This window comes from Ixodes scapularis, unplaced genomic scaffold, assembly GCF_016920785.2.
Source record: "Ixodes scapularis isolate PalLabHiFi unplaced genomic scaffold, ASM1692078v2 PGA_scaffold2__306_contigs__length_199485367, whole genome shotgun sequence".
NCBI lineage: Eukaryota > Metazoa > Arthropoda > Arachnida > Ixodida > Ixodidae > Ixodes > Ixodes scapularis.
The window spans coordinates 44,634,030-44,661,318 of record NW_024609857.1 but is presented as its reverse complement, the minus strand read 5'-3'; the positions used below and the strand labels follow the sequence as shown (position 1 = coordinate 44,661,318).

Sequence of the window (27,289 nt, the reverse complement as noted above, 5' to 3'; positions counted from 1 at the left end):
CCGTTTTCGAGCGCAGGATTGAGTCCATTTTGAAAGATCTTAAGGGGGTTAGTCTACCTGGACGACGTGCTGGTGGCCGAGAAGCAAGAAGATTCAACGCTGCGGCAAGTGCTACAGACGCTGCGGGAGCACGGGGTCAATCTGAACAAATGCAAATGTAAGTTCCGGCAGAAAGACGTCAACTATCTGGGATACAAAATAGATGCATCGGGGCTTCATTCGAAGGAAGAGAATCTGGAAGCGGTCATGCGACCTCCTAGACCACAAAATGTTTCGGAACTAATTCCTATCTCGGTCTCATAACATATTACAGCAAGTTCCTTCCGAACATGTTGACCCTGTTAGCTCCGCTGTATGCATTGCTGGTGAAAAGCATGAAGTGGGACTGGTCTAGCGCCGCCAACAAGGCTTTCGAAAGTAGGAAAACAGCTTTGAAAAACGCGAATTTGCTTGCTCACTTTGATCCCAGCAAGCCTCTTAGGGTAGAGTGCGACGCATCGCCATACGGCATTGGGGCGGTACTGTCAATAAAGGTCGGAAGCAAATATCGACCGAACGAGTTTCGTTCGCGTACCTTATCCGTAGCCGAGCGGAATTATGCTCACCTTGAAAGAGATGCGCTGGCTCTTGCTTTTGGGGTGACGAAGTTTCGAAAGTACTTGCTGGGGCGCCATTTCACTTTAGTCACCGATCACAAGCCGTTGATTGGCCTTTTTCGTCCAGATCAGCCAATTCCATCAATGGCCGCCGCCCGCATACAACGATGGTCGTTGTTACTAAGAGCTTTTTCTTATGATCTCGTGTGTCGAAAAGGGACCGAGAACCTGAATGCGGACGCTCTCAGTCGGCTGCCGTGCCCAGCAGAAGAGGACTTGATAACCGAGGAGCTGCCAGAGTACGTCCTTCTGATGGAGCAGCTTCAAGAAAACTTCGTTTCGATGGCGGACCTGCAGGAGCTGACAACTGAGGACAACGACTTAAGACAAATCCCGACATGGATTCAGAGCGGCTTCTGACCTTCGAAGAATCATGACGGGGAGGTAACCCTGAGGCTATACTTGGAAAGGCGAAGCGAACTAACCACCTCGCACGGGTTGGTGTATTGGGGGTTGCGAGTTGTGAGACCACAAAGAGCTCGGAAGACTGTACTTGCTCTCCTGCATGAAATCCACCGCGCCGCATCCGCCCTGAAGGCGTTAGCTCGGTCCATTCTATGGTGCTCTGGAATTGACCAACATTTGGAGCGTATGGTCAGGCAATGCCCGAAATGTACTCAAGTTGCGCCGGTCACACCGGCAAGAGATCCTGTTCCGTGGCCGGAGACAAAAGAGAAATGGTCCAGTGTACACGTGGACTTCGCGGGCCGAGTAGACGGGTTCATGTTGTTGGTTGTCGTAGACTCCCACAGCAAGTGGACCGAAGCAGTTCCACTTAAGTGCACGTCAGGGGAAGCCACGTACCACGTCCACGTTACGGTCAGTATTCATCCAGTTCGGAATAACACGTACTATTATTTCGGATCACGGTCCCCAGTTCGTAACCGCAGAGTTCCAACGATTCTGCGAGCGGAACAATATTCGACACCTCTCCTCACCTCCCTATTTTCCCCAATCAAACGGTCTCACCAAGCGTGGTGTCCGCACGGTAAAAGAAGGGCTCCAACGGCTGAGCAAGGGCAGCATGGTGACTCGACTAGCGCGCTTCCTGCATGAGTATCGTCGCACGCCTGGCAAAGACGGTCGTTCTCCATCTCGGCGCTTACTCGGCTACGATATACGTTCTCGTCTAGACGCCGCCTTGCCTCCATTACCGACCCCTTGCAGTCAACGGGAAACTAATCCTTTTCGTCCAGGACAACCAGTGTGGTTCCGAAACTACAGTCCTGTTGACAAGTGGAGCCCCGGAATCGTCAAGTCGACCAGTGGTTCCCGCCTGGTACATGTGCAGTCCCCGAACGATGTCATGGACCACCGGCGCCACGCCGACCATCTCCGCCGTCGTGAGCCCGGTGACACAGCTCCTGAGCCGTCCGCCCCAGCACTCGCTTCCGAGGCTGCCCCAGCCGAGGCCTTACCAGCATCTGATGCACCGGCTGCAGTGCCCCAAACTCCACGACGATCAACGTGAAGTCACCTGCCCCCAACACGTCTCTTCTACAAGGGTAGAGGAGTGTTGGGGAGCGAGTAAACGCTGCACACGGTGTGAATGCACTGCGGCTCCTACGGCTGGCGAAGCATTTTTGTTTTCTTTATTTACTTTGCACGGCCGATCTATCAAGATCGTACGAGCCCATGAAAGCAATCGGCAGCGTCGAATAAACGCTCAGTCTATTGGCAAACCAGACACGCTGCCCATGGCTCCTTTCTTCAGAGTTTACTTCATTTAGCAGGACCACTTCAAAGCACTGAGCCAAAATTTAGTACGGCCTGTGAGCTTCAAAGTTTTACCGTTCCCCCGCTAAAATTTAGGGATACCCAACTGATGCTAAGTGACCGCCAGATGACGTCGAAATTCAGCGGGTAGAAGCTTTAACCACCAGATTTTACCAAATTTAGCGAGGAGCACTCCGAAGTTCAAACACTAGATGGCGTCTATCGAAAAAATCACTAAATTCAGCACGGTCTGTGAGCTTCAGAACTTTGTGTTGGGCCCCCAAATTTAGCAGGGCCGCTTGAAAGTTTTACGCTGGGAAAAGATTTAGCACGGTCCGCGAGCTTCAAAGTTTTACCGTCACCCCACCCCCAATTTAGCGGGACCCAGCTGGCGCTAAGGAACCGTCACATGACGCCCGCATTTAGCGGGTCGAAGCTTTTAAAACCAGATGCCAACAAATTTAACGAGGACCTTTTCACAGTTTGAACACCTGATGGCGCCTATTCACAAAATTCGCTGGGCTTTTACAAAGAATTACGCGCTGACCCCGAAATGTAGAAAGGTCACGCTTAGCCAAATCAGAAAAAAAAAACTCTGGGCGCATCCTTAAACTTTTGATCAATGGATTGCGCAACGTTATCCTCCACACTTCAACATTTACCCAGAAATGGCGACGCGAAATGCATCGCCCATAGCAACGCTTAGAAATCCAGATCATTCAGCTCGAGCGTATACTCGCTATAACCATCCGGCAACAGCCAGGCGGCGCCAGCTCCAGTGAGAGCCGACGGTTACACTCCATCGCGGTGTTACTTGGCAAAGGGTAAACAATAAGAACCACACTGCGTGGCGACGGCTTCGAAATGCGCGACGTATACGAGCGCAACGCACACATATTGGAGCTTGACGCAGAAAAATGTCTAATACTTCTTTGGATTAGAGGCGCGCTCCGGTAATACGCAGTCACGTTCCCATTGGCCCGTCAGGGCCGTAGCGGCCGCTGTACTGGCATGTTACGCGATCACAGCTTCTTGGGATACCCAGTATTTCTTGCTTTAGACACTAGGCTAAGCGGCACCATCAGAGTGAACGCTCACGTTTGAACAATGCACCCGCTACTCTCAGGGATACCCAATATTTCTTGCTTCAGTCGCTAGATAGCGCCGAACCAAACAGCACAGCAGGCCTATGGGACCGGCGTGCCAAATCCTGTGGCGTCCTCAGGACGGTGCTGGTAATTCCGACAAAAAAACCTCAAGAGGCTGTTTGCTTTTTTTGTTATCGGATTAGACATTTTCATGTCTAAAAGCATTTCCTTCCCTCGAAACAAACGCACCTGAAACACGACGAAACCAGGTCGGTAAATGAAAAAGGAGAAGAAACTGGTGTCGCTAGAGATGGGGATCTGCGAGCTCTTTATAAAATCGAAACTGCAACTGACCGAATCGCGATAGAGGGGTACCGTAACAATGTCTTTAGAAACTTAGAAATAAAATAGGATGAATACAATTCTTGTTATACACCTTTCCAAAAAAACGCTCCTAGGCCGCCGCCATGTTGCTGATGCTGATGCGGCTGTTGCGACTCTCACGCCCTCTGTCAGCTAGAAAGTTTCTGCCACTCTCTCGGGCTGTGAAGACCCGCTCAGCGCGGTTCTCTAACTATGTTTTCGCGGCTTTGCATTCGACGTTTTCTGGTCCCTCTTCAAAGTTTTCACTTAATTTTATTTTTATGTGTGCTGCGTACCCTTTCTGTGTTATCTTCCATTGTGAGAAATAAGGCTGGTAAGTACCTGCCATTCAAGCTTTTCTGTTGGACATTCACGGGAAACGAAGGAGGTGAAGGACGTTGAACGGCCGTCGACGCGATTTTGCGGACATTGTTCTCCCCCTTCCCAGAGATAATCTGCATAGAATCCTCAGTCATCTCCAAAAATAGTAGTCCGGGTTGGTGTGGGAAACGGGTCAGTCACGTTCGTTCCTTTGCCTCGGTGCTGTTGTGAAAAAAGAAAGCTCTCCCCAAATATGTGGCCCAAAACGAAGTCATCTTGGATTCCGTCCGATCGTCAAGTTGTGACCGTCGTCGACTGTGACTGTGTTATTTGAGTTCTTTCTCAAATTTATTCTTTTCAGATAACACTGCATTGTGCGGTACGTACAATAATTGTTTGAATGTTAACACTTGCTAAATTGTATGTCCGTGTCCTGTCCATCGGTAAACATGTTATTTTTGAGCGTGAAAAATGCTAATGCCATTCGGCTAACTTCTTTTGTAAATTATTTTCGGCAGCTAAGCGCTTTGTCGTTTGACGGCGAATCGCGCGGCGCCGTCAAAACTTATCGTAAAAAAAACAAAAAAGAACTATACATTTCAGTCGCATTCGGTCTGTCGCGCGCGTACCCAACAAAAATAGTTTATAGGTTTTTTTAGTGCTGTTTGTTCTTTTCAATAGTGGTACATTGCTTTCTCAAAGAACTCGGGAAAATACATGCACAACGAAACACAAAATACAGTGGGAAAATACGAAAATTTAGCCGCCAGCAGTGTTTGAAACTGCGCCTACTGAGGTTGCGCTTATCGAAATCACTGTCCACTCCATTAGGGTTACAGTCTAGCCTCGAACCCAGTAAATGCGCTCGAAAACGGTTTGCTGTTCCTGTGGTCGAGTGTTTCTTGGAAAGGTGTATAGCAAGGGTGGGCAAGCTGCAGCTCGCAAGCCGCACGTGGCTCTTCGCATGTTAAAGTGCGGCTCGCGGCTCCCGGCCTTAACCCCCCCCCCCCCCCCCCCCCCGCCACACACACTGCCGCTTCCCTCCCGGTCACACGAGCACTTCCCCAAAGATATAAATGAAACTAGTTTCAAATGGAAAGATAGGTTGCTGTTTCATTGTCTTGTGCTACTATGAAACGTACCTTACGTACAGTTCGACTGCTTTTGACTCGGATGTATTGAATGTAGCTCGAGTTTCGTTTCTTGCTCAAAACAAAAGTCCCCCCCCCCCCCCCCCCCCCCCCCCCGCGCGGCTCTTGGAAGTTTTGTGGTTTAGTTCGGAACTCTTAGGCCGGGTCAGCCTGGCCACCCGTGCTGTATAGGCATAATAAATAAATGTGTAAATCATAACTACAACAAACATGCCATCTGTTTCGGGTGCACTAGAGTAGGGAGTGGATTTCCTGTTTCAACCCATCAGGATATTTTCTTTACTTTTCGTGGAGATTACTTTTAATTTACACCCAGCTTACGGTATTTTATTAGTAAATTATTTTAAAGGAACAAGCTCCAAAGTTTTATTTAGAGTATTGTCCTAAAATTCCGTCAGAAAAGGAAGCATTGCATTATGCTATTTTCCCCTAAATTGTGACAGTATGTGAGTCTTTGATTATAGCATTAATTTCGAGCTACAAATTTTTTTAAATTTTCATAACCCCATTGATGTACAACGATGATGTGTTATGTAACCTGGGCTAAAACCATTCTGCCATCCGAAAATATTGAGAAAAAACGGTAAGCGTAACATTGTCGCATAATTAAATTGAATAATGTACTGTACTTTTATACATGTTGTAATTCTAGTGTGGACACATCCTTTAGACGTGGAATAGATAATTGTATCACACAGCCAAGGTTACACAACACATGCAGCAAATGGTCTGGTGTTTTTCCGACACTGACTATTTTTACCTAAGTTGGATGTCTGAGAAATATATCAGTTTCGTCCGAAAATAATTTTCCAAGACTAAAGAAACATGGTCCCACTTTGATCGGTACACCAAGTTATCTTTGTCGGCGGCTAAAGTTCACAGGAATGTTCTAATTTCTCAGACGCGGCTGCATGCTTTGGAAACTTGATTAAAATGCGAGCTGGCTGCCTGCAATTGGTAGCTTTTTCAGGTCATACTGCAGCCCCTCTATTTATGCTTCCTTAAGTATGTCGGCTCTTTTAAGGCTTTTTAACCTGTTAGTAAAAAATGAATCAAGGAAGTGTGACGAACGCAATAATGCATTATTATTTTAATGTGTTGATGCTGTTTGTGAATTTATTTAGGACATGACAATCTTTATGATTTTAGTGAAGTTCATTTAGGACATGACAATCTTTATGCTGTTAGGGAAGTTCATTTAGCACATGACAATAAATTTGCTTCCTCTCGATTTAATGAGTGTATTAGTGCCATGTGGCAATTTAATGTAAATTAATTAAAAGTTTCAGGCTAACAGCAATTCTACAGAACTTGCTTATGTTCTATATGAACCATATGTGTATTGGCATATTTCAACGGCGCACCAACCTCCTATTTAAAAAGGTGTTGACCTTCTAATTTTTCTAAATCTGCAGTTCGTATAGCTTCATCTGTCTGTAAGAAACATTTAGCACGCATCGTTTAGGGAATCGGAACGAAACGCGGCAAACATACAGTATAGTCACTTTTTTTCCAATAACTTGCGGAACGAAAGAAGGATGATAACACCATCATATTCCGCTTCGGTACCGCTTATCAGTTTGCATTACTTACCTGCACCCTGAGACAGTTCTCCCCAAGTTGGATTATTTCCAACTTTATTTTAACCAGACTTGTCAATGTTTGGCTTGTGCGAACCGAAGGTTACCTGTTCAGACTTGCCCAAACATTTTTTTTTTTCAACTGAATTTGAGAAAGTACCGTTTGTGGAAACTGGAGATTTTCAGTCCAGACAATCTCCAGATTGCTTTTGAATTTGAGTTGTTGACTCCGGTTCGTGCAAACCGGAGATTGTCTGTCTGGAATTTCTCCGGTTTGGTCTTTAACAGGAGATTTCGATGTCCGCTTTGTACAAACCGGAGATCGTCTCTGCAGATCTTGACTTTAAACCGGAGTCAAAAAATCCCGGTTCGTGAAAGCCGGATATTGTCTAAGTGGATTTCCTCCGGTTTGACATTAAGCCGGAGTCGAAAAATTCCGGTTTGTGCAAACCGGAGATTGTCTATCCGGATTTTCTCTGTTCGGACTTTACAACCGAGTCGAAAAATACCGGTTTGTGCTAACAGAAGGGTCTTTTTCCGAACTGCCTCCGGATTGATTTTAAACCGAATTTAGTTTTACAAATTGGTTTCAAACCGTTAATTTTGGTGGGGACGCAGACGCTATATTTGAGTTTGGGAGGGGAGAAGCTGATGAGTCATTTTATCGGGCTTTGCCCGAAAACGTTGCACTAGTATTTTTTATATAATGATAATATTGTTAATAATATTATTAATAATAATTTTATTTACCATGTAAAGATGGCAAAAGCTGAGGAGACAAAATTGTCCAAGCACCTTGACTGGTCCTCAGCCCCCTCAAGTAAAAAGCAGGGATAAGGAAATAAAAAAAATAAAAAATTATACAATAATACAAAGTACATCCATCACAAAAGCAAAAAAAAAAAAGAAAAGAATTGAAAACAGTGATGTTTGCCTAAACAAAAACAAAGGGATTGGAAAGTTGGGACGCAGTGCTGGAACTACTTTTTGGAAGACCTTCAGACCCACGCCTGGAGAGGTGCTTTGAGCTTATAAATAACCTCAAATTGGCGGTCTCAATTTTTTTTTTTTAATGTCATTTAGCACATGATGACCACTGGGGGCCAAGTCAGGGCTCACCCATGCATAATCAAACGTCCGACTGGTCATACGGTGCGTCAGAAAGACGGCGGTGTCCGATTTGGCGGCGGCCAATAGGGGGGATCACGTGAATTCACACGACGCTGTGATTGACCGGCACCTGATAAGGTTCGGTCGTCTTTCTGACACGTCGTACGACTAGCCGAACGTTAGGCCGTGCATAGGTATAGCCTGACTGGGCCCCCTGTGGTTATCCTCGTTTGAGCGGCATGAAGAAACCCCTGCCAGGACGCCATTTCGCGGTCATTGATACGCATGAAGAAGGTGTCCAGACGTGGGTGCGACGCTCCTCCAAAACGTGGTTCCCGCGGGGCACTGAAGGGCTGCCACACAGATTCTGCAAGGGTACCCGGCTCCAGAAGAAATCAATTAAGAAAGTATGTATATGTACAGACCTCCCAGTGACTGGTATCTGCAGCGAAAAAAGTTTCAATCAATAAGTCACATCCCTTTTACAAATGCAGTTTCGTATTTCGAATATATATTGACGATCGACACGAAACATTGGTTCAAGTTTTTATTATTGGCAAGATTTTATTAGCGCGAGATCGAATACAACAGCTATTGTAAACGAAACCACGCAGCTTTTTACAAAACAAATGCAGAAATCGAACTAACACCAGGATAGCTTAACGTGAATATCAGCTGGTGCGTTTTCAGAAAAAAAAAATTATTTAAAACTCTCCAGATGATTCAAGCGAGAATAGAGAGTGCATCCACAGCCCAAATGTCACAGGTATCTGAAAATATAAACCAAGGTGTCTAACAGGCCTCATGCCAAATACATGCCAGCTATGATCATCATGCTACTTAGAACCGCCTTATTCAAATTCAGATTCAGGTTTATTAATGCTTTCGGAAAATTTAATACAAACGTAAAACACTTATTTGGATCCGTGGTCACAGCGGCGAATATTGGAGTTAATCACAAAATAGGTTTTAGAATGCGGTACAGAAATAAAAATTGCCACAGAGAAAATGGCTGGACTATGTTAAACGATGGCATGCAGTTAATACACTCGTGAAACAAATAAACATGTTTTGCCATCTACCTTCAGGTAGATGGCAAAACTCGCCACCAAAGTTATCAAATGGGACATCCTGGTAAGTGAACAGTCTTCATGGAATACTCTGTGTAAAGAGGTCGTACTAGATTGAAAGTATGATATAATATTTTGACCCTACAACTTCCGTTTTGCCACGACTAATGTCTCTCGGTCGAAACGATCAGTACGATAACTCTTTGATATGGCGGAAACTTCGTCATTGACACTAAGCACACTAGATAGCACATCGTTTTGCATATGGTCTGTGCGTCCTCTCAAGAGACCGTTTAAGAAATTTAGTGACATAGAGTGCCTTAGATATCTTTATAATTGTGTGTACGCAAATGGCGGTTAAAATCTAGTATTTCTTCGGCAACAGCAGACGTACCAAAGTTAGGGAATTGTTCGCTGTACAATTCTTTCTATATTGGTGTGAATTTGAATGTTGTCAAGAAATCACCACTCCGCTCGAGGCGCCTACTTGAGTAGACCTCTTGATAATATTCACATTTTATTGGCATGGGCTTTCTGGACTGTGGCGCATGCCGAAGCCGGGTATTCCAAGGATTCACAAAATGCATCCTCAGATGGGTGGCGCACAAGAGCTTACAAGTCCAGTCACACTAACGTTGAACAACAATACAGTGGTCTAATGTCTGGCGATTTCACGCTCCGCATGGTGTCTGTCTTCAAACTCTTACTTTATAAACCATAAACAGACAGCCATCAGCATGTACAAATGATACGCACTTAGGTGTTGATAGGTAATGATGTGGCCCGACTGAATTTCTGAAAGTGTCTATTAAAGAGGGTTAACCCGAACGGGTTATTGACACGATATATGGTCGAATCAAATTTGAATGACCATGGAAACTTACGCCATAATTCGTAAACAAACACCACTCATACTGAACATAAAAAATGTGCACAAAGGAGATACAAAAATAATTTTAAAAAACTTACCCACGCGGCGTACAGTACGAACATGATCGCGGTTCCATTTCTGTATCCAATTTCCTGGACGACGTAACCGGCCAAGGGTGGTGTAATTAAGCCGCTAAACGCAAAAGGCAAAACAATATAGAATAGTTAATAATAGCGAGTTTGAGAACAGCTGACACAAAAGTTTTGCCTGCGCAAAAACATAGAGTCGTCGCAATGTGCCATCCGAAATACGGTTCTGGCTTTTCTGATGCACGGTGGTGGCGACGCATCTTATGTGTACGCAAGGCTTTTGCGCGCGTTAATATAGCACTCACTAATACCGGTAAATAACACGAAACAAAAAAAAGCGATATTAATCAGGATCCTACGGTAAAAGATACTAGTGGTGAACCATGTGTTACGATTTGTTTGTTTGCGCCATTATATCCAAGCTCAATATTATAGGCAGACTGAACCGTACGGTGCGCTCAAAACTCAATCATGGGACTGCTATCAATAGGTTCAATTCACTAGAAGGGCGATCAAATTTAGGCTGCAATAATAGCGCAGTATCATTGGAAAAAGAGGTTGGCGATTTTCTTGACCCAGAGAATGCGTGACCATCAAGATGCCTTTCATCAGGCGCGACGACGTACCCCCCTCTCATTTTCTGAGCTGACTTAACAAAAAAGAACTATTGGTATCTCCTGTCCATAGCGAAGCAGTGTAAAAAAAGGCTTGTGTTGTTGTATACAATCGCTCTTTTTTCTTCTTTTTGAAAAACGCGCTGACTCACACCCGGTGAGTTTTTTTTCAATCAGATTGATAGGGTTGTTTGTTTAAATTATGAGTTGGTACCAATATGAGCACACATCGAATTAAAGGCGCGCTGTTCTTCAAACAAAACATGCGACTTTGACCTTTTTTTATAATAAGAAATTCAAGCGATAAAACCCAGATCGCAGCTTAAAGGGGCCATGAAACAAATTTTGGATTGAGATGAATGATTTTAAATTGGGACTTTACTAATCGTATATCGTTTAGTTGGCCAAAAGAAAGATGCTAGAAAGTCAAAAGCCAGCTTTTCGGTACGAACATTTGAAAATATAGCGGACTATTTTGTACGTTCTTGCCTTCGAAAGCTCTCCGCCTTTTCACTATGATACATCCGCGGTTCCAAAAGCGCGTCACCGGCGCCAAACTGACGTCAGCAGAGCCCAGCTCACGGATTGGACACCAGAACTGCGTCACTCGGACGTATGCGCTCGTCAACAATCAATCCGTCGACGAATATTTGGATTCGCGTTCGTGGCCAATGAGTGCCCTAACGAAACTTATTGTCACTAGGGAATGACAAGTTCTATGGTGTCCATAAAAAGCACGGTGGAAGCTAGGAGTCATCGCACCGGTGCCGAAGGAATGTCACGACCACATGATTTCACAATTCGCATTTGAGTTGAGGATTAAAGCTAAGGAGGAAGAAGTAGGAAAATCGTTTCATGACCCCTTTAAGACCTTTCTTTCGTTTATCATGCAGGCGAGAAATGTTAATATACAGGGCTGCGAACGCAGGCGCGACGTGTGGCATACCGCTTATGAAAGCTATGGACAACATACTTAAAGCGCCCTTCGCAGTCCGGTAAGACAAAGATGGCAGCGTACAGAAGTGCATAATTGAAAGAGTCTAAACGAATCGGTCCGGTATTTCATGTTTATTAAGGTATTTATTGTTAAAGGGGCCCTGCAAAGACTTTTTTTACTGGTTTTTAATTTGCACCGAACCTGAGCGCACTGAACGTAGTAACCTAATGAAACTTTTCTCCCGAAACTCGCTTTGTTTTAAAAGTTATAGGAAAATTAATATTACAAAAACAACCAAAAAGTAACGTCCCTCATGACGTCCTTGGTTGCTTGAGTGGCCGTGAACTAGAGGAGGGGTAGTGAGCTCATCGAGCGCTCATGACTGCCGCACTCCTTGTCGACGGCGCAAGAGGGCGCCACTAAAGCATGTTCTGGATAGGCTGTATGCAGCGGGCGGCAAGAGCGGCTCTCATTGCATTTGCTGTGCGTGCAATTAAACACTAATTCCGCATGACACTTCATTGGCCACAAACGACAGCAAACACGGGATAAAGATTACTTCAGAATCGGAGCCACTTCGCACTGCCTTACCGCGAAACGGCCAAATCGCAGAAGGCCTTCGGAACGCTCGGAGCCGGTCGAATCCTCCTGTCCATACGACCGCAGCGCCGCCGCGTACATCCGAGACCTTTCCGCGTCGCGCCTGATCCCTCTACTCATTTCTAGTATGCGCCGCCTTTTTCACCGCTTGGTGGTTGGTATTTCGACGGGTCATTTCTTGTTTCCGTACTTTATAAACTGCATTCGTTGCTTTTCTGATCTAAAATACTGAACAAAATCTACTTTTATAAATAATTGAAACGGTCACGCCGCTTATATTTTGTATTTCGACTAAAAAGAAGGTGTTAGCGGCTCTGACCAGTAGTAAGCCCAGGACCAAAGACGTCCCATTTTGCTCGCTTTTGGTACTGCGGGTCGCCCTCGTCGGTGGAGGAGGTTTCAGTGTCGTCAGGCTAAAATATGACGCACTGATATTTAGTTACTCTCTCCGTGCCCGCTTGCTTGCCCGAACCCTAAGAGACATGGAAACCGCAAAAAAAGGTAGCAGATCCAACCGCCGTGCCCCAAGTGGGATAAATGGAAAATTACGCCGATGAGGACAACAACAACATATATTATTTGTGTATTGACGCAGCGCTTGACACACCAAGCCGAACGCGGGTGCAGCGTTTGGCTGGGGCTCTTGTTGAATCAGTGAAGGCAAACGTGGACGCGGGAGAAAATTGGGCATAAGCCGGGCCCGATCTTTTCCCCGTGCTCAATTTAGAACGATGAAGTAAGGAATCCATTGCACGTGCCTTGTGTTAGTAAACAGAAAAATCTGGGGAAAACAAGCTGAACGTAGCGCCGCCTATAGGTTGATCTCCTCGCCAATGAACCCTTTAAAAAAATCGCCTTATGCGCGCTGCCATCATTGTCAGCTGGGCTGTGCCAGCCTTGTGGGAATGCGCTGTTGTTCTGTTTCGTGTTATATCAGACGCTGGGCACGCGCCCAGAGATCAGTGGCTGAGCATTTTTCCCCGAGTAATACGCGTTGTAAATGTCTGTACTGGGCTTCACACGCCTCGTGTAAAGGAAATTCAAAGCGTTTTATTGAACGATTTCGTGGTGTTTCCCTCAACCCACAATGTGCAGAACTAGAACAGTATGCGGAAAAGTACTCGCCTAATCGTAAAGTAACGTCTCTTTCCCTTAATTTTCTTTCCAAAAATACTAGAAGCTTATATGAATACTGAACCGAAATTCGGGTTTCGCAAGATAAGGCCACAGTACAATTGGACGGGACGCTAGCAACTCCAAGACCTCACTCATACATCGATGTCTAAGACGGATGGCCGTATTTTTGGAAAAGAATGACGCGATCACGCGTGGACTGATTGACAAGAAGAAACGAGGAGGTGAGAGAATGAAAATCGCGACGTCACATGTCTCGTCGGCCTTTCTTTCGCATTTCTTTTTCTGAAATACGGCCATTCTTTCGCGCATTTCTTTTTCTGAAATACGGCCATCCGTTAGAGATATCGCTGCATGAGTCGTGTCTTCGGTTACTGCTGCGTCCCGCCTATCGCTCGAGCCCTGTCTTGTGAGCTCGAAATTTCGGTTTAGTATTCCTTTAATGCGCTCATCCCGAGCAATTTTATCAATCCGCCGCTCAAAGGTGTTTGTCAACTTTATTTTTTGTTTAATTCAGCATTTTTATTATTTGAAAAAAAAAATGCACGTTCATTGCAAGCAGACGCCTGTCAGTCCCTCCCTTGAGATTAGTTCACTTGTCATCAGCTAGGCGCCAGTTTAGTACGTTCTTGTAGAGTGCGCATAAAACAGATGTAGCGGGCAAATGTATATCAACGGGATTTACGTGATGACATCGGGGACTCAAACCGTAACCGTAACCGAAACCGAAAACCGTTTAGGAACGAAATTTGTTCAGTAACCGTAACCCGAACAAAACCGTGATTTGAAATTGATAAAAACCGAAACTGTAACCGCAGATTATTTACCGGCAACCAATATTACCCGATATTACCCGAAAAATAAAAATATTAGCTTTAACCTCGAGGAGGATCTTGAAATGTCGTGGCCATTCGACAGAGTTACCTTCGGCGAGTGGTGCCTCTGGCAATACATTTCAGTTTAATCTAACTTTAGGATTAAGAATACTTCGTTGAAATCACTGGTCGAGCTTATAATGAAAAGTCTATATTTCTAAACCTGCCACAGCCCTACAATTACTACATGTATTCAGTACGTGTCGCCTTCGAGGTATTAACTAATAAGGTAGAATTCTGAGATGTCCATCCAACTCGATTTTTCAAAACCGCCGGCGGTCCTGACCTGCAGTAGCCAGTATGAAGAAATGAGGTAAATTGACGATCATGTAGAGAGCTTGGGGGAAACCAAACCCGGTATTAGTTTTATCTGAAACGTGTCGCTAGGGGCGATTGTGGAACACAGAAAGAAAAAAATGTAGAAGGTTTTTCACTGACGTTTTGTATAATGTCACTGACGGATTTAATATATATATATATATATATATATATAGAGAGAGAGAGAGAGAGATAGATAGATATGTCTGTGTGTGTGTGTGTGTGTGTGTCTGTGTGAAGTAAGGTAAATATGAAAACAATGGACCGGGAAAAGTTAATCAGTCAAAGATGCGTACTGTCGGAGTTACTAACCCGAAGTATATTACGACGTTACGAGCGGGGACCGCTCCCCGCTCGAAACGTCGTAATAAACTTCGAATTAGTAACTCCGAGAGTACGCATCTTTGACCTATATATATATATATATATATATATATATATATATATATATTGTAAGAAAGACAAAGTGGAGATAAAAAAGACCGGCTTTACTGGCCGAGCCCTGGAGCAATTCTGCCCCGCGAGCTCCTGCATAAGACACACAGCTCCCGTGCAGGCGGTGCGCTGTTGTAGATGGTAATGATAGTGTGGATGTTGATGGTGATGAAGTTGCGCTGTTACAATATATATATATGAACGAATATGTGCAGATGAATGAACCGTACTTAATCCAATGAATCAAAGCCGGAACCCGCCGAAAGCCAAAAATTGGCGGAGCCAGGATTTGAACTCTGGGCCTCCCAAGGTCCGGTCGGGTGTGCTAACCCCTACACCACTCCTTTTTTTTTTTCTTTTCTTTATTTCACTACACCACTCCACCTTGGCTTTCTGGCGTTTCCTACCTGCCTTATTAATGCACAAGAAACGAAATGTATCCAATCGGAGGCGTTCTGGAAACACGCGCCGCCGCGTGGAACGCGGTACGACGCTTAGTGTCACGTGGTACGTGCTCGTTTGTGCTCCAAAAATCCTCCCACTGTTTGTCTCGCCCCGTGTACATGTAGTAGTCTTTGTTTATGAGCTTTAGAGACACGGTATCATCATCATCTGCGAGAATCAAGAGCCACGTTATTGAGTATACAACACGAGCACTTCACACCATCGTACGTGGTCTCCGAGGAGGATATATATATATATATATTTATATAAATAAATAAATAAATATATATATATATATATATATATATATATATATATATATATATAGAGAGAGAGAGAGAGAGAGAGAGGGAGCGCGAGGCGCACAGTCCGCGCATAGGGCGCCGCCCCGACCGCGAGGTTGCTCGTGCATCAAGGAGCGAGGCAGGATCCACGATGAACGAGCGGCGCGACACGCGCACAGATAACGAATATGACGAACAGCATCAGCAGCTATGGCCCGGCGCTCCATGAACTGGCCCTCATCTTAAGTAATCTTGTACATATGTAAATAAATAGTTAATTTGGTTAGGAACTAAAGGCATTGATGACTACACCCTTTTTTGAAGCAATTGGCAGCCACCCGACACTGCCACGAATCTCAACTTGAAAAGAGAAAAAGGCAAGGAGAACGATGCCGCATCGTCGAACGCGCCAACACACTGGGTTGCCAATGACGTGGCCCCCCTCGTTCAACGGACAGCGGAGCCAATTGTTGGCTCCTTCGCCGAAACCTTGGGAGCAGCTCTGCTTCAAATCGCCGACGCCCTAGCCGGTCTCGCCCCACACGGCCAGCAATCTCTACAGTCCCTGTTGGAAAACTTGGAACGCGAGCTACTTGAACGTAAACACGGCGCACTCGAATATCCGCAGACACGCCACGAGACCGCTTCCAGCATCGCCGGCGCCCTCTCCCTACTACCGCTGGAGATATGGCTTCTACGGGGATCATTCCTACCGGATTCACCAACGCGATCCAACTACCTGCGGTGGAGCTCCCACCGCCCATCCCCGGAGCGAGGGCTCGTCAGGCCTAGGACATTCTGAGCGACCTCGCCCAGAACACCCGAATTCACGGGAGACGTCCACGAGATCCAACATCCGGCGGAAGTGCTGTGCCGCGAGACTGTGGATCTCTTTCTTAAAGCATTGTGCCCCCCTGCAAGAATGCCTGTATAGGCGCTGCGGGTTTTTCATGAATAAAGAATGAATAAAGAATCTTCACCCGTATCAGTTCTACTGGGACGTCATGCTCCATGAAAAATAGCACCTCATTTTCAATCGACTGGAACTCTTCCACGTAGTCGCGAGAAGGGACTGGAGGACGGCTATCTAATCCCAGACGTCTATGCTCTAGTTCAAGGTTTTCAGAGAGCTGCCCTACCAGCTACTCAACCAGCCTCGACGCGGACGCGGCACGTATCGTGCCCCCGCGAACACCAGATACCACCAAGGTACCAAGTAAAAGAGGCCCCCTAATCCCAACTGAGTCCGGCAGCGACACTGGGTCTTCTAGACACAACAGTGCCGACCAGTGTCGTCATTGACGGCACTGTCGTCTTCTCAACGCTCCTGAATGTTTTCCCAATCGAGGACGTTCTCGCCCGCGTATTTTGCGAGGCTGGCGTCTTGGTCAAGGATTTTGCGAGGCTTGCGCGTCTCGGCCGACCTTGCCCATGCTTGGCCTTGGACAGAAGAAAACGACCCATTGGATCCGGACTCAACGGCCACCACCACCAAGCCAATCCTGGCCTCAGCAGGACCGACAGTGTCATAGAGCTTCACACCGATGACGGCCCCTTCGACACCTACAATGGCGAGAAGGAAAACCACACAAACAGAAACGAGCACACTACAAACAAACAAAGCTATGTCGAAGGCTCCGAGTCGGACCTGGGTAGCACTGCCTACAAGTCGAGAGCGACGGGACCCCCGCCGCCAGTCCGCCCTACCCAGCAGGCATCTCGAGTCGACTGGGCAGTGTTTAGTGAGGCATTCAGTCTTCATGGTCCGACCGACATGGGCGCGCCTCGCAATCGCTGCACGAAGGATTGCTGCTTCACGGCCTTCCCCTCTCCCCCTGACAAGGTCTCCACCATCAGTGCCGCCGTAACGAACATGTTGCGGCGGCCATCATCTAACACCCCTCACGTGGTTAGTACCTCAATCCCGTTTTTCTTGTACCGAAGTAAACCACCGAGTCCCGTTTGTTTCAGGCTGCGCCGCACTTACTCCTTCCCTCCCGGCACTTCCGTCCCGCCTTAATCCGTTAACTCAGGCCATCAAAGCAAACCCCCACCCGGCCCAAGCATATGTGGTGAAGCTCGACCTTGGCGATGCCTTTTACCATATTACGGCTCATCCCTTCTCCTGCAGCCTGACCAGATTTAGAGTAGGCCGCCGTTACAACCGTTTTTGCCGTATGCCCTTCAAGATACGCCCGGCACTCTTTTACATGCAGCTCTTGGCCACAGCCATTGCCAGGGAAATGCGCGCTCGTGGACCCTGGGCTTGGTCTCACATAGACTTCTTTGGTACCAATCCATGACCCAGACAAGTTGGCGTCTACGGTGCGCCTCCTCATAAAGGACTTGTTGCGGTCGGAATTTCGCTTAAACCTATGCGTCACGAGCCTAGAGCCCACGCGACGCACGGATTTTCCTGGGTTTAGGCTTGACACAGCCGATGACACCATCTTGCTCACGCCAGCGCGGTTCCGCGCCATTCCTCGTGCTTTTGCTCGCTGGAGCTTCCGCTTCCCCTCAAAGCGCTCCAGCGGGCGGCGGGCTACTTGGCATTTTACTCTTCTCTCTATGGATCTGAGTTTTTTTCTACTTCGTCTCCTTTTTGACAGAGTTTTAGACCAAATTCCTCTTTCACTCAATTTGCTTCCGTTTCTTCTGCGTGTTCGACCGACTTAGCCGCACTGCCTACCGCTCCACGTTCCCCCGCGATCCAACAACGCATGGGCAGATGCTTCGGGATTCGGTTTTGGCTAAAGACCCTCATATCCTGGGAAAAGTGGCGCCATTCATTGTTGTGGAAATGCTCGAGAGACGTGCCGCGCGCCACTTCTGGGAAGAACATGAGGTTTGATCTTGCTCAGTGCTGCGCTAAAACCGCATGATCTTCTTAAGGGCAGCACGTTCCACGTGCCTCTTGCATCGACGCACTTTGCGCTACTTTTAAAACATGAAGGGGCTTTAGGTTTTGGCGTAGTTGTGGGGGACTGAGCGCAGGCAATCATCGCCCATCTGCCGAGGCTAATATACTTCCGTGAAGGACTCGCCGTGTTGTGGTGCGCGTGCATCGCCCAGAAAAGAACTCTCCTACACATGGAGCACAGAGCTTTGACTCTATCGCTGCGCCGCGGCCATGGACGAGCTTTGCCTTGGGCTATTGCCAGTGCCGTTGTTCTTCACTTATTGATTTATTGACAATTATTTATTTATTATTTGTTTTTTGTATGTATATCCCCCCACTCTAATGCCTGATTTGGCACTGTGGGTATTGCATAAATAAATCTAATAATTGGCATTTATTTATTTATTGACATTTATACTTCTACATTTATTGAAAAACTCGGGAAACCTTTCGGACGTTTACTCGCTTTTTCCGCCACTCTCATCACGAAAAGAAAAAGATGTCTCGCGCCGAGAACGCAAGCACTCGATGGCCCGCCGGCTCACCATCGCGTGTCAAACGCGCGACGTCAGGTCGGTGGGGTTAATATCTTTTGGTACACATTTTATTGACATATCTTCATTAAGAAGAAGTGAAAGCCGTTTACAACTCCCTGTAACACCGAATTAGAGCGCACCTCTTGAGGAGGAGGGAAGTGTACTGGGGGGGGGGGGGGGGTGGAGTGACCTGGGGGGGTCACGTGACGATGCCGATGATGCCATCAGTGACGTCACTGATGATCGTCACTGATGACGTCATCGTCACTGATGACGTCATCAGTGACGATGACGATGCGGATTCCGATGACTTCCTCAGTGACGTCACTGATGACGTCATCAGCGATGATGACGATGCGGATGTCAGTGACGTCACTGATGACGTCATCCGTGATGATGGCGATGACGATGCAGATGCCGGTGACGTCATCAGTGATGATGGCGATGACGATGCGGATGCGGGTGAGGTCATCAGTGACGTCAGTGGTGACGTCATCAGTGATGATGATGATGCGGATGCGGGTGCCGGTGACGTCATCAGTGACGATGACGTCATCGGGAGGTCACGTGACTTCGGCGGGGGTCACGTGACCTTGGGGTGACCTTGAGATGACCTTGGGGGGTCACGTGACCTTGGAGTGACCTTGGTTACGCCGACGCCGACGGCGACGCCGACGCCGCTCAAGCCGGGAACGGGCCCCTAAGAGCTGCGCTCTAAAAGGAAAACAACGGCACTGGCAATAGCCCAAGGCAAAGCTCCTCTATGACCGCGGCGCAGAGCGAGAGCCAAAGCTCTGTTGTCTTACTCACCAATGCACGCGCACCACAACCCGGCAAGTCCTTCCCGGAGGCATGTTGACCTCGGCAGAGGGGCTATGATTGCCTGCACACACTCCCCGGCAACTACGCCAAAACCGCCTCCGGTGGCATGTTCCCATGCGCTGTTGGGTAGCGGGAGAAGCTAGGGTGGTTGGCAGTGTGGCAATGTCGTCCAAACACGCCGAAGAAAGGAAAGCCAATTGGGTGAAAGAGGAATTTGGTCTGAAACTATTTCAAACAGGGGACTTAGAAGACAAAAACCCGGAGCCATTGAGAGAAAAGTGAAACGCCAAGTATCCCGCCGCCCGTATAATGAATATAATATAATATAACATATTATAATATATCAAATATAATATAAATATGTAAAATAACATAATATAAGCACACTCGACCGGACATTGGGAGGCCTAGAGCTCAAATCTTGGCTCCGCCGTTAGGGCGATTTCGTAAAACATTGATTCATCCGTTAAAGGACGGTCATTCATCTGTATATTTTCGATGACATCGCTGTCATTCTGGCAAATGACAGCGATGCCGGCGGACGTGTGCGGTGAGTCCTCCGTTCGCTTTTACGCCAAGCAACAGTATTTGGCTTGTTGGGGTCCTTGCAGTCGACGATATCATTGAAAATGTATCGGCGTAGGCCAGCAGAATACGAAGTGCTAATGCAAAGCGGTTTGAGCGCCTATAAATGCACCGAGTGTACCAGGTGGCGCCGAACTTCGTCGAATGACAGTCCGGACACCGACGATGACCGGCATGACCGGGCGAATGTGTCACGATTGAGTGCTCCTTCGGAGAGCACTGCTAATGGATCGGCTCCTTGGGAAACGGCTGACCTGGTTCGTCTACTGCACAACATGTCTACAAACGGGAAGTCCTGACGGCTGAGGTAAAGAACCTCAAGTCAGAAAACACCTTTTTACGCTCGGAAATTGGCTTGCTGAACAAGAGGGTGCTCGAGCGACTGCCTCTGGCTGCAAGACCTCACGCATCTTTTGCGGCGGCCGTGCGTTCATCCGAGTCATTGGCAAGACGGCCTCCACTGAACGAGGCGGCGGTACAACGGGCCATCCTTGGGTGAGGGTGCCACGCTCGAGCCTAACGATAGCTTGGCGGATGGCGATGTTCCCGCTGCTGCTTTTCAAGTTCCTGATCTTCAACGCGATGCTCGTTCTACTGCTACTGTGCCCGACGAAGACGGCTTCATTCCTGTGATGCGGAAAGGACGTTCACCGACATCGACCGGCACAGCCAAGTCTGAGAAGGTTCAAGCGTTGCCTCGCCAACCGCCCATGAAGGCGCTCTTTGTGTCCACGTTACATCCGAACACATTTGTGTCGGATATTGAGGATCTGATAACCCCTTTTCTTGAACGTAAATCTGTTAGCGTCACTAAGTAAAGCCAAAACACCATTCCTATTCATTGCTCCATATCGCATGTAATCAATCTGATTTCGAAATAGTTAACAAATCAGAACTTTGGCCAGAGGAATCGATCTTCTATCACATTTTCGGCAAACTGGACAGTTCGCGAACTTATGCGGTAGAATCTGAAACTGCTGTGAATGCTTAGGTCACTGGAGGCATATTACCAAAACACACGGGGCTTCTTAGAATGGATGCTCGGGCGAGTTGGGAATTCATATTGTGGGAGAGGCGCTAAGTAGATTCACTCACCCTCAAACTCACACTCACACTCACACCAGAAAAACGGTCATTCACGTCGCGCTGACTTTCAACTCAAATTGTATTTTCGTCTTCTTTCGTTTTTCTTTTACCCGTTTTAAAATTGTCATCTCACTTCGTTCTCTTCTGTGCAAAACAATTAGCAATGTCTATCGCACATTACCTTCGAGAATCAAGAAAAAACAATTCTTTTTCCGTTAGCGTTATGGATGGACTGCTAACACAGGTGTCACTTCTTTTTATGATGTGAGCTGCCTCTATTATCTCACGTGTTAACTGATGATGGTTCTTTGCGATTATGGTGCTATTTTCGAAGTCCGCGGCGCACTCACAGTCACGGCAGTGAATTCCCAAAAGTCCTGAGTTAGCTAATAGGGTGTTGTTGTTGTGTTCCCTTAATCTGTCGTTAATACATCTTCCAGTTTGTCCTATGTACTGTTTGCCGCATGATAGGAGAAAAGAATAAATCACTCCTTCTGAGCAAGGTATGTATGGGGTTTTATGCTTTTTAGTGCAGACGGTATTAGTTTTTGGTGTGGCGTTAACTTTTTTACAAAGACCTGATAGTTTGATGGGGGCGGAAAAGACTACGTCGATGTTTGCGCGATTCCCAATCTTCTTCAGGTTATGAGAAATGTTATGAATGTAGGGGATGACAACCGGTCTCTGGTTACTGAATCTTTCGCGTGCCTTGCGGGATGTGATTTGACCTTTTTTAATCTGTTCAAGGAGACTTTCGGCGACTGAAGTTAATATATGCGAAGGATATCCCGCACTTACTATCCTAGATACTTGTCCTGTGAAGCTTGTTAGGCCTGAATGTGGGCAGGACTTGAAAATAGAGTTTTTGAAGCACTGATTAACTATGCCTCTCTTTACCAATTTGCCTTTTACCAATATTTACCAATTTTACCAATAAATTTTACCAATTTGCCTTTTACCAATATTTTACCAATTTTACCAATATTGGTAAAATATTTTACCAATATTTTACCTATTACCAACCACTCCTCAATTATAATTCGGCGCATTCCAAATTGGTAAAGAGAGGCATAGTTAATCAGTGCTTCAAAAACTCTATTTTCAAGTCCTGCCCACATTCAGGCCTAACAAGCTTCACAGGACAAGTATCTAGGATAGTAAGTGCGGGATATCCTTCGCATATATTAACTTCAGTCGCCGAAAGTCTCCTTAAACAGATTAAAAAAGGTCAAATCACATCCCGCAAGCCACGCGAAAGATTCAGTAACCAGAGACCGGTAGTCATCCCCTACATTCATAACATTTCTCATAACCTGAAGAAGATTGGGAATCGCGCAAACATCGACGTAGTCTTTTCCGCCCCCATCAAACTATCAGGTCTTTGTAAAAAAGTTAACGCCACACCAAAAACTAATACCGTCTGCACTAAAAAGCATAAAACCCCATACATACCTTGCTCAGAAGGAGTGATTTATTCTTTTCCCCTATCATGCGGCAAACAGTACATAGGACAAACTGGAAGATGTATTAACGACAGATTAAGGGAACACAACAACAACACCCGATTAGCTAACTCAGGACTTTTGGGCATTCACTGCCGTGACTGTGGGTGCGCCGCGGACTTCGAAAATAGCACCATAATCGCAAAGAACCATCATCAGTTAACACGTGAGATAATAGAGGCAGCTCACATCATAAAAAGAAGTGACACCTGTGTTAGCAGTCCATCCATAACGCTAACGGAAAAAGAATTGTTTTTTCTTGATTCTCGAAGGTAATGTGCGATAAACATTGCTAATTGTTTTGCACAGAAGAGAACGAAGTGAGATGACAATTTTAAAACGGGTAAAAGAAAAACGAAAGAAGACGAAAATACAATTTGAGTTGAAAGTCAGCGCGACGTGAATGACCGTTTTTCTGGTGTGAGTGTGAGTGTGAGTTTGAGGGTGAGTGAATCTACTTAGCGCTTCTTCCACAACACGGGGCTTCCGTTCCAAGTCCAGTGAGTTCATGTCGAATAATTTACTGAGTTGTTTTGACGTCATATGTTTAACCGAGACATGGCTATGTGCCGGCATTTCCGATAGCAGCTATTTTCCTCCAACTTATAATGTGTTTCGACGAGGCAGGGTTTATGCTAACACGGGCATGAAATTTGGGGGAAGAGTACTGGTGGCCGTTAAGTCTTCAGTTCAGTGCAGCCGGAGGAAGGATTTGGAAACTTATGCCAAGTATGTCTGGGTAGAAATACCCACCAGTAATGGCTTTAACTTTTTAGTTGGTAACTATTATTTCCGTCCTCTTTTTGATGATGTAAAATTTGTAGAACATTTTGAAACCGTTCAGAAAAAAGTTGACCTTTTCTAAATTTTGTGTTCTGATGTACGATGACTTTAAATTGCCCGGAATGGATTGGTCAACCGGTGCTGCTTCTTGTTTATCAAGTGTGATTTCTAAGAAAGCCACATGGTAACTTTCGTTCATACACTTTTTTTTTATTTTCATCAGTATAATGCAGTTGCGAATAGTCATGGAAACGTGCTAGATTTATGTTGATCAAATGCTCCGCTTGATCCTACGATTCCGGCTGCAAATCCGTTAGTGCCAGTAGATGCTTAACACCCGCCTTTCAAAACAAAATTCTGCTTGACATGCAGGCCTCGTATTAATAGAAGTTCTGCAGCGTATTGCCATTCTCGACGTAATTATCTTGGCTTGTACAAATATATCGAGCAGTATGACTGGCCGGATCTGTCAAATAACCATATAGCTGATTCAGCTACAGACACCTTGACATCTCTTGTCAAAAATGCAGTGAATATTTTTATACCGAAACGGTTTACGCGCTCTTCCCATTACCCTTGCTGGTTTTCAAGAGAGTTAAAAATCGCCTTACGAAAGAAGCTGCACTGTCATCGTTTGTATAAAGAAAATGGGATTTGATGTGTGGTATCAGAAGTTCAGCATTTATCGCGGTTTGGTCAAAACAATGTACGAACAAGATAACCACTTGTACCTACATGACATCGAGTATAACCTAAAGAAAAATCCCAAAAAACTTTGTCGCTTTATGAAGCAACATTTCCGTGAAAATAAGTCAAATATTTGCCTCCGAGACGATAATGGTTATCTGTGTTCCCGGGCCGATATTGCAACTCGTTTTGCTGAGTATTTCAGTTCCTGGTATTCTTCTTTTCCCGCGAGCTGCTCTTTTATTTGTGTTGATGTTGAGTGCTCCGATTATCTGTCTACATTCACTGTTTGCATTGAAGACATTTTAGAAGCTATAGGCAGCCGGCAACGGCCAGGCGGCGCCAGCAGGGTGACAGCGCACGGTTACATCCTATCTCGTTGTAACTTGGCAAACGGCGAACGATAAGCCCCACATTGCGTGCCGAAGGCTTCGAAATGCGCGACGTATACGAGCGCAACGCACACATATTGGAGCATGACGCAGCGAAAAGCCTGATACTTCTTCGGAGTTGAGGCGCGCTCCGGTGATACGCAGTCACGTTCCGATTGGCCCGCTAGAGCCGTAGCTTCCGCTGTACTGGCACGTTACGCGATCACGGCTTCCTGGGATACCCAGTATTTCTTGCTTCAGACACTAGGCTCAGCGGCGCCACCAGAGTAATAGCTCACGTTTGAACAATGCAGGCGCCACTCCCAGGGGTACCCAATATTTCTTGCTTCAGTCGCTAGATGGCGCCAAACCAAACAGCATTGCAGGTTGCCTATAAAAGAACTGAAACCCAAACTATCAACCGGCATTGATGGCATACCCAGTTTTATTATAAAAGGTTGTTGTTCTATTTTCGCTCGAGTTTTATCGCATATTTTCAACTTGTCTCTTGCACAGGGTTATTTCCCCGAACTTTGGAAATTCTCCGCAGATGTGCCTATTTTTAAATGCGGCAATTCTACATTGGTTAATAATTACCGGCCGGTGCCACAGTTATGTGGATTTGCAAAACTATTTGAAAAAGTAGTCCATAAGCATCTTTACTTTTATCTGAGCCCGATGATAACTGAAGCTCAGCACGGATTTTTAAAGGTGAGATCGGTAGAATCGAACTTATGCTCATTTGTAAATTTCTCAACGCCGATTGTGTCCAGTAGGGGACAGGTGGATGCAATTTATTTTGACATGTCGAAAGCGTTCGACCGTGTTAGTCAATTTACTTCTACAAAAACTAGCTCTGCATGGTTTCAGCCCACATCTGTGCACATGGTTTTCTAGTTATATAAAAGGTCGTCGAAACTCTGATCGTGTTGAAGAATGCTACTCCGATAAGTTTGTTTGTAAATCCGGGGTGCCCCAGGGGTCCATCCTGGGACCGCTTTCGTTTATTTTGTTCATAAATGATATTTTTTCATGTGTTGGTGACGCAAAAAGTCTTCTCTTTGCCGATGATGTGAAACTATTTTTAAGTGTGAGGTCAGTATTGGATTGCGCTCGTCTTCAACCTGACATAAGACATGTTTCAAATTGGTGCTTCAAAAACCACTTGTCGTTTAATCCCGAGAAAACTAAACATATTGCAGTATCTAGAAAGCGTGAATCCATTTCTTTTTCTTACAGCATTGAAGGCGCCTTGATACCCCGGGTGCCTTTTGTGAGGAATCTTGGAGTCCGTATTGACAGCTCACTTTTTTTCAAAGAACATGTGTCTATGACTGTTAATGCTGCGTTAAGAGTGTTAGGCATTATTTCTCGGTTATGTCGGCGGTTCTCATCACCGTCTTGGTTGTTGCATTTGTTTAAGTCACTAGTTAGATCACGGTTAGAATTTGGCTCGGTAATTTGCAATTCATTATCTCTTGGTCAGGCAACTGAAATCGAAAATGTACAAAAGCGGCTGATAAGAATTGTGTATGACAGCTATATTGGAAGGAGGTCTTTGTATCATTATGAAACGCTACTTCACCGTTTTGCATAATATCAACTTGCCATGAGGAGGCAGTCCAGAGACTTTGTTTTTCTTCATAAAGTTGTTCATGGTCACGTCAGGTCAATGGATGTACTACGATCCATTGACTTCCATATTACATCAAGAGCCAGCCGGAATGCATTAACGTTTTATCCATCTTGCTTGTCCCCTGTATCCCATTTGTCACGGATTCAATTGGCCTTGAATAAGGAACATCACCTGGATATTTTCATGTGTCTTCGGGAATTTACCTTGCTTGTTCGTGAATGATTGTCATTCGCCAGAATGAGATTTTTTTTTTTTTGTGGTATTGTATTAAGTATTTTAGTTTTTGCGGTATTTGTATTTTATTATTTTGTGCACCACAGTGGAGACTGAAAAGTTGTTTCTGGGCACAGAAAATAAAGAATTATTATTATTATTATAGTATGAAATGCGTCCCCACTTTTTTTCTTATATATATATGCACAATATTTCTAGCGTCCAAGATTCGGACAGCGAAAGACGAGCGCATCTGTAACCGCATGCAGTTGCTTGGAAATAGCAAACGTGACGTAGGTGTAACATCGCACAACAACGAAGGCTAGGGAAAGGAACGAAAAACACGGGACATATTTTTACAGCTTTCTGTGTTGTTCGTTCGTGTCCTTAGTTTTTCTTGTTTTCCGCTATTGCATTTACATTATGTTTGAATTTAAAAAGCAATCCCAGATCTCAATTTTATTACTTTATTCCACTGAGCAGTATTTTATTACAAGAGGGGTATTTGCTTTT

The 27,289-nt window shown here is 45.8% G+C and overlaps 1 protein-coding gene across 1 annotated transcript in view; it reads right to left on the bottom strand.

Moving 5' to 3' along the window:
• Window positions 1-8,689: 8,689 nt before the first annotated feature.
• Window positions 8,690-27,289, bottom strand: part of LOC115332852 (MFS-type transporter SLC18B1-like) — a 33,658-nt gene continuing 15,058 nt past the window's right edge. Inside the window, exons 10-11 of the mRNA XM_029995358.3 lie at window positions 10,025-10,118; window positions 8,690-8,755 (exon numbers count right to left, since the gene is read on the bottom strand). Of these exons, the coding sequence (XP_029851218.3) occupies window positions 8,690-8,755; window positions 10,025-10,118 (160 nt within the window). The remainder of the gene's footprint in view (window positions 8,756-10,024; window positions 10,119-27,289) is intronic.